Below are 10,428 nucleotides of genomic sequence, written 5' to 3' on the forward strand. Positions count from 1 at the left end.
AAACACTGATGTTAGTAGTGGCATCGGAGTCTAACAACCAAGAGTTTTTAGATACTAAAGCTAAATTTACTTTAGAATAGACCAAATTTAAAAAATGTACCCTTTTTTACACACCATACATGGTACTTAGGGCATTCTTTTTTGACATGATCAGACTTGTTACAGAAGAAACAACCTTTTTTGTCATGATCCTGCTTTTGTTTCTTCACATAAGGACCTTTAGTAGCCTCATTCTTTCTTTTATTGTCCTTATATTTAGGAGTGCTTGTCAAATAGGCACTTTAAGCCTTGTTTTTCTTCAACCTCTCTTCCTCTTGAACATAGTAAGAAATGAGCTAATTAAGAGTCTATTTCTCCCTTTGACAGTTATAATTGATCTGAAACTGGTTGAACTGGTTCGGAAGAGATATAAGCATTAAATACACAAGCATGACATCTAACAATTCAAGATTAAGTGCTTTCAACTTTGATGCAAGGTTGGACATTTCCATGATATATTTTCGAACATTTCCTTTTCCTTTATATTTTATGGAAATCAAGCTCTTTAGAATTGTGCTTGTTTCTGCCTTATCGCTTTTGGAAAAGCGCTTTTCAATTTCATCGAGATATTCCTTAGTTTTGGTGACACTATTAGACACCGCGCTTCTAAAAGCCTTAGGTATGCCACGCTTGATGATCATAAGACTTATGCGGTTAGAGCGATCCCACTTCTCATTTTTAGCTCTCTGTTCAGAGAAACTAGTATCTATAGGAGCAGTGAGTTGCTCTGTCCTAAGCGCAAGATCTAAATCCATGCAACCAAGAACAATAAGAATGTTCTCCTTCCAATCCTTAAAATTTGTACCATTAAGGATCAACACTGAACTTAAGTTAACAGAAATAGTAGCAACATTTGCTAAAAAGAGAATACAAGAATTATAACATAAATTAATACTCATTTGAATCAATTAAGATAAATGATAAATCTCATCTAAAGATATCTAGTGCAATAATAATATCAAGTCTTTGGATAGTAATATTATTTGCAAGTGGTACTCTTGCTGTAATAATCAAACACTAACAATAATACATGACAAATAATAAACCTATCTTGGGATCGATTTATTATATGCATGAAACATAACAAATAAAACCTTATAATTGTTATGTATTTATTATCACAACTAAATGTATAATTTGTTAGTACAAATTTTTCTTTGGGCCGATTAATACTCACATAAATATACATATTTACACTTTATTTAATACCTCAATAATATCTCAATATTTTAAATAAAATTAAATTGAAATAATAAAGGTCACTTTAATGACATATAATTCAAATTTAATTTAATTTAAATTAAATTAATACAATCCATATAATTTAATTAAATTAATATTGTAAAATAATTTACTAAATTTATTTTATTCAAATAATAAATTTAATAGATTATCATTCAATGTATTAATAGATATTAATACAACCCAAAACTTTCTTTTAATGTCAAAATTCAAAAATTTCTTCCTAAACGTGGGCATCACTCCACGTACGTGGTCATCACGCCATGTACGTGGCATTTTTTATTTCAAAGAAAACCTTTTATGAAGAAATGAACAGTGTGTTCGCCTGCTTCGCCGCATGCGTCCATGTCGCACGAACTGCCACAACTGCGGTTACCTACCGCGATAGCCAATGGACGGGATATCGGGGCAGTCGCCGACCGTTTCCAATATCGGACATAGGTCACCTCTGACCCTTCTGCAGTGGTCTTCGATAATCACTCGTCCCCTCGTGATCGCTACTGGAAGGGTCACTATATGCCATCGGAAATCAACCTTCGACTTGGCCGAGTTCCTTATTTTGGCAGCCCAAAATATAAAAAAAAAATTCGAATTTCATCGATATGATGATTAATGAGGGAAAAACAGAATTGTTGTGTGCGTTAATCAAAATAGAATAATTGCTTAAGAATTAGAAATAGAGTGCTCTGATACCAATTAATAGTACACTAAATTAATACATTTCAACGTAAATCTTATACATTCTATTCAATTCTTAAGAAATTATAAATTGAATAGATAAAATTACGGAAGCATATCAGAATCCATAATACGTAGTCGATTGTGGGCAAGATCTTCAATTTATATATTTGTCTTAGTATCCAGAGAGTTTTGTCGATGAGGAAACAAAACAAAACCTTTGTCCGCAAACTAAGACCATAACCTTCATTTATAGAAACATAAGTTTACCTATTTCTAATTGACCATTCAACAAATTAAAAATTATACATAATATCTATATTAATTTATTCATAACAATTAAACCTTCAAATTATATTTCTTAATCATAAATTTGATCACATTAAATTAGGGCTTCTTTAATTAATGACATTAAATATTTATAATTATAATTATGGTCCCAAAATTTTAAAAATTTTAACTTTAGAAAACATACATTCATTATTGTTTTTTTCTTTCAAAATACTACTTTTTATAATTATAATTGAAATTGTCCAAAATTTATCAAAATCATAAATTACTCCTACAATTAATTGATATATTCATAGTCAATCTAAATCAATGTAAATCACTTACATAAAATAAATTTTAAATTATGTATTTGATTTATTTACCTATTTATCACTAATCTCCAATTTGAAATCTTTCAATCTTTATGCTTATCATTTCTCCATATAAGATAGAGTACTGGTAGTGTGTTTGAAAGCGATAGTTACGAGATTGGCAAAGAAATGAATCTTTTGCCACACATAATTTTACAGTATGATGGTTGCTGAAGATTTTCACCCCTTTTGCTTGCCGAAATCATCCGTTTCTGTGCTCACTGAATCAATCTTCATGCTTTTCCTTTACAAGTTTCCGGTCGTGGTAATCTTCTTGGCTCCACAAGGGATCCAATGGAGGGAGTTGGTAGTCGTCGGGCACTAGTGCTAAAGCAAAATCCGGCAGCGAAGGTGCTGACTTCAGATTCCTACACTGTCACTAAAACTGATCACTTCTCGAATATCTTTGTCAGAGAAAGAATGTGCCATTTCTAGTGTGTAAAGTTTCTAGAGGAACAATCAATGCCCCTACTAATATGAATCAGTTTTGAAAGAGAGGCAGACACTTTGAAACTTTGGATCATGTTTGTAGATGCGAAGTAAGCAAGCAATAAACAGGAATCAAACGAAGAAGTTAAGCACATCACTATCTTGACATAAAGATTATAGAACTGTACCTTTCTTCGCTATAAAGATCCCTGTTGATCCTTATCTTGTTAGATGCATCCTTGGGAATCTTCTCAGACAGATATTTCATAGATCCCCAAAGGGGTGGATTCCTGTGAAGTGAACATATAATTCAAGATACTAGGACTGTTCGATATCTTTCTCTCAGATGGTATTACAATGTGCAAACATCCATGTATCGATCAGTAAACCTTGATGTGGGAGGCATAACATGGAAGTCTTCACAGGACTTCTTGCTTTCAGTCAGAACTTCTTCTGCCGTTTGCAAAGCAGCTGCAGCCATTCCATGTGATTTCTCTGTGTTGCCTTCATCGAGTATCAGTCCATGGTAGTAGTATGCAGCAGCCTGTTAGAAAGCTTAAGTTATCTATTTTGATAATTTGTTTTTATGCAATCAGATGACTTAGAGTTGTGGAACTAGTTTGGTATGGCATCACTAAATAGACAAATCCTTGCAAGCTGTAGATGATACTTTGACTACCATAACAAGATAAATGGAGAACAAACGATTAGCAAACCTTTGCTTCAGCATATTTCCACTTAACAAACAGTTGGTGCTTTTTACCCCAACCGTTGTCGAAACAAAGCATCCCTATGTTGCCATGGGCCTGTAAATAATAGAATGTGTAAAGAACATCATGCACAAGTTGAATTTGAAATATATAGATATAGATATGTATCGGCATCGAGCATTCTCATCTATACAATGTTTCTATGTTTCTTCACAACCTAACATTTCAACCTCATATTCTTAGTATTATTGATATTTTCATCAATATCTCTTTTCTTATTAAATAATATATGTAACATATCATTAATCAATCTGACAAGAAAACATTACATAACAATACCTGGTGCCAATAGCTCATCATTTCACATGCTAATCGCCGTTTCACAGCAAGTGTTGCCTTGGTACTGTCTATTGCCATTCCGAGTTGAATATCAACACACTGTTATCCAAATTAAAAAACGCATGTGACTATAGTACCAAATAAGTTTCTGATGATCCAATTAGCATGTATCAGCACATGAAGACTAAGCAACAATCAGTCTGTCATGTTCATTGTTGCCACAGATGACTCTGTTATCAAACAGTTATCAGCATTGTTAAGTTCATATTTCCATTGACATATATATCAAATATTAAGTGAGGTTGATTGTCAGTAGAAGAAAATTTTTATTAGAGATGCAGTGAATTCCCAGAAGACAAGTACTGATTCGTCAACTGTAAAGAGCAGCTTTCAAACATTCACAAAATTAGTTAGTCTGTCATATTATTCTGCTCTTAACAATTTGAGCTACCTAATGAAGGTTTTTCCAATATCTAATTCATATTCCAACATTTTGCCGTAATCAATAAAAAATTTAACTGCAATGCCTTTTAATTGATTAGCCTAACAAACTTATGAAGCAGTATTTCTGTCAGTGAATTGTTTCTCTCTGATCTTAGTTTTTTTTCATAAAATAAAATACAATGCAATATGCACATGCTATATACTATATGCTCTACTGTTACCAAGCTATTACTTTGCACACAATGCTTCCTATAAGAGTATATAAAACTGTGTTAATTAGAGCTTAAGCTATCAGTGAAAAATAATGGAAGACCTGGCCCAAAGCCTGTAAACATAGAGCTCGAAGAACTCGTTCTTCTAGATCTACTGGAAGTTCCTTCCTGCATTATAGTGGGAACGATAAAGAAATGCTAAGACAAGCTGCACATCACTGAAAAGATTTTATGTTGATGCCATGAAGATAGCTGACAAAATAAATAGATATGTAGATGTTATCTGTTAACAAAGTTGGTGATTGAGAAGAACCTCAAGATTAATAAACCTGTATTCAGGAGGTATTTGAGGAAGAGCATGTCTAATAGCACTGTCCAAATACCCTGCTGCTTTCAACAAAATATCTATTGAGGTCTTTCTGCGCTCTGTAAGAGGTGTCAATAAGATGAGTTTCATCAAGATAACAAACAAAAAAATGATTAACCAGGTTAGGTAACGTCGAACCTGGGGTGACCGGTCCGACCCCACGGAAGTTTCCCACCGAGGATAACAAACAAGAACATAGATAAGACGGTCTCAAGGTTCAATTTTGTTAACAATATAAAAGCATAAATAGGGCTAACTTTTTAGCAGCTAAAGTTTATGAGACGATTGATCACTCAATCAAATCATGTTTTTTTTTAAAAAAAATGCCAAAATGATGGTCTATGGGAAAGAAATCTATATGGCATGATATGAACAACTACTAATAAATTTCATCTCAAGAATATAGCTTCTCAATACAAGAGTTGACACATCATCAACAGGATCATATTTACCTTAGTTTTTAATATAAATTGAACAAGGTATGATATTACTTTTCCCAATTTGAAGGGCATTTAATTGCTTTTGGATCTATTTGAAATTGCAAATGAACTTCTAGAATGCAACTTATGTTCAGTTGCAATTCGGGATTGAAACAACATTGTAAATAGGCTGAACCAAGCAAACAATCCATTGTAGAAAAATTTAACAGGTTCAACAGAGAGATTAATTAAACTTTTTTTTAAAAAAATCTTGTTCTCCTTCTCTTCTTCCACATGCAAGCCTTGTCTTCATCAGATCCACGTATTCAGAATCTTTGTGAACTCTTCCACAATTTCAAGCCACTGAATTTGGAAAGTCAATGTCCATATCTTCTCCAGATTTAGGAAACTCTCTAAATTTATAAACCTCCACTGCTCTTAACCAAGACCAGAAAGAAATCTATTCTTTCTCTGTGATTTGAAAATTGTGAGGAGAATGCTATAGTACAATCCCAAAGAAAATTATTCAAAATACTCCTTCAACTAATAATTATTGTCCTTTATTATTATGTCATTTAATTAGAATAAGTAAATTATTTTATTTTATTAAGAGTAAGAGATAGTTGTTCGAATTAATCTTTTTAATCATTGACAAGGCACATCATGGATGCCTATAAATAAACATGTAGCCCTTTGGCAAAGAATAAAGCAACAAATTAATGAGTTAATTCTTGAATGCCTAAATTAAGAGCCTTTTGGCTATTGGAGGTAGATCCCTTGAAGTGATAATCCATTTCTCCCTTTTCTCTGGTTTTCAGAGAGATAGGATGCCGATCCTATCAACTTGGTATTAAAGCCAAGTTGTTCACTGCTACCAATTATCCTTACATTATAACCCTTCCACAACCATCACTACTACCATCCCGACGAAGTCATTATTATCATTCTATAATGCTAGTTATATCCATTGCTAGCACCAAAAGCATCAGGTTAAGCCTTTATCTCTCCACACGGTTACAATTTTGTTTGAAAAAATAATTAAAAAATAATTTATTACTTACATAAATAAGTGTGATAAGTATCTTATGATCAAGAATAGCTTCTAAGTGAGGTCATATAATCAAAGATGAATTTTTACCTACACTAAAAGTATTGAAGTTATATCACAATGCGTCAACTGCACGCCAAGAATCATGATTTGTATTCAAAATATTTTCCTATGATATCAAAGTATATAGCCATGATAAAATACAATCTAGATAAGAATGTAAATCATCTAAATCATTCAAGCGAAATGTATACCTAGAATGTCCCAATTATGTTGGGAATATGTCAATTATCTTCATATGCACCCACAATGTATCTAAATTAAATCTAAGCACATTTTCATTTATGTTTAGCTCTAGATTACAATAGGAAGTAAAAAATAAAAATATCAGATCAGTTGTTATGTGCACCATTACTTTTGTTATTTCAAACATTAAATTGCTATGAGAGTTGGAGATTTGCCTGACTTAGGAATTTCAGTCTATTTACTATTTATTTATTTCCGTACTTTTTCTTTTATGTTAAAATACTTGTACTTTATTTTTATGCATTAAAGCTTATGACTACTTGATGACATGTTTATTATTTTTCATTTATATGTTCATGTTTCCTTATCATTCTTGTATATATGTATTGCTTGTGTTCTATTACTACCACAAGTAGAAGTGTTATGAGCACTGTTTAGTATCTCGCTAGCACAATCTGTATGCATTTAACAGATAGTTAAACTTTCTTAGTAGTAGCCTTACATACCGCATTGAGGTTTTATTCAGCTGCAAGTCGACAAAGAGAATGAACTTAAGCTCAAAGAAAGGTCAATACCCACCTTCAGGTATCTTGAGTTGGTAGCCCTCATGTGACATCTTAGGAAGAAGTAACAAATTGGCTTGAAACAACGACAACATAGCCATCAAGTGTAGCACAGACAACACCTCATACCAAGCATTTGTAATGGCAGTTTCCTTCCTTGCATTCAAGAGACTCAACTTGTGTAAAGGCAAAAAATCATGCGAGTTTGTTATTTTCATGAGAATAGGAAGACAAATGATTCCGATACTAACCTCTGCTTCATCCTCAAGGTTAATCCATATAAACTTTACCTTATCTGTCAATTGGCTACCTATCGAATAAAATCCAAGAAACTATATGATTGTATAAACTTAAATGATGCAAACCACAACAATGGTAATCTGTTTGTGAGGCGATCTTTAAATTACCATCATTCACTAGGCCTAAAAGAATAGGCAAGTAATCTTCAACCGCACGCAGAAGTTCGCTTAAAGCAGAACCTATATAGCACAGATAAAATTCAAATTCATTAAAAATTATGAGGCTTCTGTAAAAGAGTCAAACCATGTCTTGTAGTGGTTCTTCTTCGCATTGGCTTTGCGAATTGCTTAGCCTCGATAGAAGCCATGGAGACAATTCTAGTTCTTAGGGCTGAGAAGCGATCCAGAAGACTTTTCGACAAAAAGTCACCTAATTGCTGAGTTAAATCCACAGTTTTGGGGATACGGAATCCAGGTACAAAAACAGCTACCTCCCCAATACTCCCGGCTCTTAATGGACTAGCATCTCTAGGACTAGATAGAACACAACCCATATTGGAAACCCTAATTCTATAAAAAAAAACAAGGGAAGAGATGTTTCAGAATATAAACAAGAGGAAGACAAATTCAAATAAAGCATGCACCTTCAAGAATTAATTAATATCACAGTAGGAAACATATACATATTACAGAAATGCCAGCGATGAAGAAAGCATGTAGGTGGAGAACCTCCTATCGTTAGCTAAGAAAAGCTGGTGCCAATTGGAGACAACCAACTGAATGGTGATTCATGAGGTTTGTTCACATGTAGTTTCTCCTGAAAGTGGTCCAAGTTCACGGGCACTGTTCTCTTTCCACCCAATTACACAAAAAGATAAACCCGCAGCATAAATGCTTCTCAAAACAGAACCCAAGAACAGTTAAATAAAGACGGAGTAAAGGAAAAGCAATCAGAGATATAAGTGGCTTTGCAACTTGCTCAAGAGAGTATAACACAGATATGCGCGAGCAAGTTGAACCAAAAAAGAAAACTTTTGACTGAAAAGCTTAATTGCTCATGGATAATGGCTTCAGAATCATCTACATGGATAGGACTGAAGAACTGATAAAACCAATTTGAATATAAAAAACAAAAGCAGAAAAACAAAAACAAAAAGAGAAGCAAGTTCTGAGAAGAAAAAAATGGAAACTCCATAGAAAAAGAGGAGTAGAACCTCAAAGAATTCCAGAAAGATGAACACAGAGCACATGGCATCCAAGTGGGCTATAAAAGAAAAGGCAATTTTTGTCCCGGAAGCATGAGTTATTGTTGACGGTGACAAAGGGAAACCTTCCACTGTGCTTAGTTTCTTGTCAGCTACTGATTCATCTATGGCAAGGTCTTACCACTGGAAGCACGGCATGACATAAGCAATTTCTGTTTTTTTTTTCGAGTCACAATCGTTGTCCTTGTTAACATGTGTTGTGTGGTTATGCCGGTGCCAAGATGATGAAAAGGATTAGGCAGACAGCTGTTTCTCTGCAGATGTAATTGAACAATATAAAATACCATTTGTATAGAACAGCCTGTATAGCTGACTTGAACTGCATGTAAAAGGAGCAAGTGAAGACACAATCCACTAAAAGATTTCAAGATACGATGGAGATAAGTACGTTCTTGTTGAATAAATCCCTCTTGAACCTTACGGCATTAACTTTCCTTGTATTATATTATTGTCCTAGTCAATTACAAGGATTATCACAGTGATGTCATACTACTGCAAATTTGGAGGAAGCCTCCCATGAGGAACACTGATGATACCAGGAAGAATAAAAGAGGAAAAGATAACTAACTACCTGGGCTCAAAGTTGTTGTAGAATATTTCTATTTATAAATTCTTGCATGAAAAGAATAAAATTTTCAAATGAAACAGAAATGCAGGGAATGTAGTTGGGCTACTTAAACATACAATTAAGAAAACTTATCTGTCTTCACTCACTTGATACTTCATAAATTTACTATCATGATAAACTACCACTGACCAAATCTTCAATTCGGTTGATTGCATTTGTGCAGTGATGTCAATAAGTGAAAATGCAGGATAAAATATATATATTAATGATAAAGAATATTAAAATTTAATAATAATGATTATTATTAAAGTTTATTGATAATAATTTTGTTATTGGGTTGTTCTTCTGTAAAAGTAACATGATTAAAATTACCAATATTAGTATTAATTGGATCTATCATGATTATTAATTTTATGTGCTAATTGATAATCTATTTTCAAGCATCATCACTAAATGATACGACAGTGATAAAATATTATAATATTTTTTGCCACCTATAGAGTTATTTGTTGAATAAAAGTGAATGGAGAAGAGGTGGAATAGGAAAGAGGCTTCATTGTGAATGAGACTTTATTCCCACATTGAGAGTTTCATGGCATGATGGTTGATTTATATTGATTCACATGCATTAAGGATGCGAACAAATGCATTGGGAGATACTCTCTCTTATGGTTGGCAACATATTGTTTTCTCCAACATTATTATCTATAACTTTGTCATTAAATTTTTTAATAATAATTATTGTGGCTAAAATTTCATCTTTTTGCAGGAATAGTTGTGTGACACATATAATATTTTATTAAGAGTGTCATCTTCCATTCATCACCAGGTCTTATTCTGAACTAGTGGTATCCACTTTAAGGTCAATTTTTGAGAATACGTTAAAACTAGATAACTGATCCAACATGTTGTCCAAGCAGGGAATTAAAAACCTATACTTCATTATAATCTTGTTGATAATTCTTCTATCAATACACAT

The 10,428-nt window shown here is 33.0% G+C and overlaps 2 protein-coding genes across 9 annotated transcripts; both read right to left on the reverse strand.

Moving 5' to 3' along the window:
- Positions 1-347: 347 nt before the first annotated feature.
- Positions 348-1,804, reverse strand: LOC122044042. The gene is made up of 2 exons (XM_042604589.1): positions 1,735-1,804; positions 348-895 (listed from the first exon to the last, which is right to left on the reverse strand). Exons 1-2 carry the CDS (start codon positions 1,802-1,804, stop codon positions 348-350), a joined length of 618 nt encoding a protein of 205 aa, XP_042460523.1.
- An 829-nt stretch (positions 1,805-2,633) lies between these two features.
- On the reverse strand, positions 2,634-8,975 carry LOC122042451. Of its 8 annotated transcripts, XM_042602584.1 has the most exons (12): positions 8,831-8,975; positions 7,921-8,186; positions 7,785-7,856; positions 7,629-7,687; positions 7,394-7,529; positions 5,064-5,160; positions 4,836-4,902; positions 4,079-4,177; positions 3,746-3,835; positions 3,419-3,573; positions 3,218-3,319; positions 2,634-2,968 (listed from the first exon to the last, which is right to left on the reverse strand). In XM_042602584.1, the coding sequence occupies exons 1-12, from the start codon at positions 8,869-8,871 to the stop codon at positions 2,827-2,829; spliced, it is 1,326 nt and encodes a 441-aa protein (XP_042458518.1). In that variant the 5' UTR covers positions 8,872-8,975; the 3' UTR covers positions 2,634-2,826. The 8 variants fall into 8 exon arrangements, with proteins under 8 accessions (XP_042458518.1, XP_042458512.1, XP_042458517.1 ...); XM_042602578.1 differs by having other exon boundaries at positions 7,394-7,687; XM_042602583.1 differs by lacking the exon at positions 8,831-8,975 and adding an exon at positions 8,346-8,820 and having other exon boundaries at positions 7,394-7,687.
- Positions 8,976-10,428: the final 1,453 nt, after the last annotated feature.

Source organism: Zingiber officinale, chromosome 2A (genome assembly GCF_018446385.1).
Source record: "Zingiber officinale cultivar Zhangliang chromosome 2A, Zo_v1.1, whole genome shotgun sequence".
In the NCBI taxonomy this organism is placed as follows: domain Eukaryota; kingdom Viridiplantae; phylum Streptophyta; class Magnoliopsida; order Zingiberales; family Zingiberaceae; genus Zingiber; species Zingiber officinale.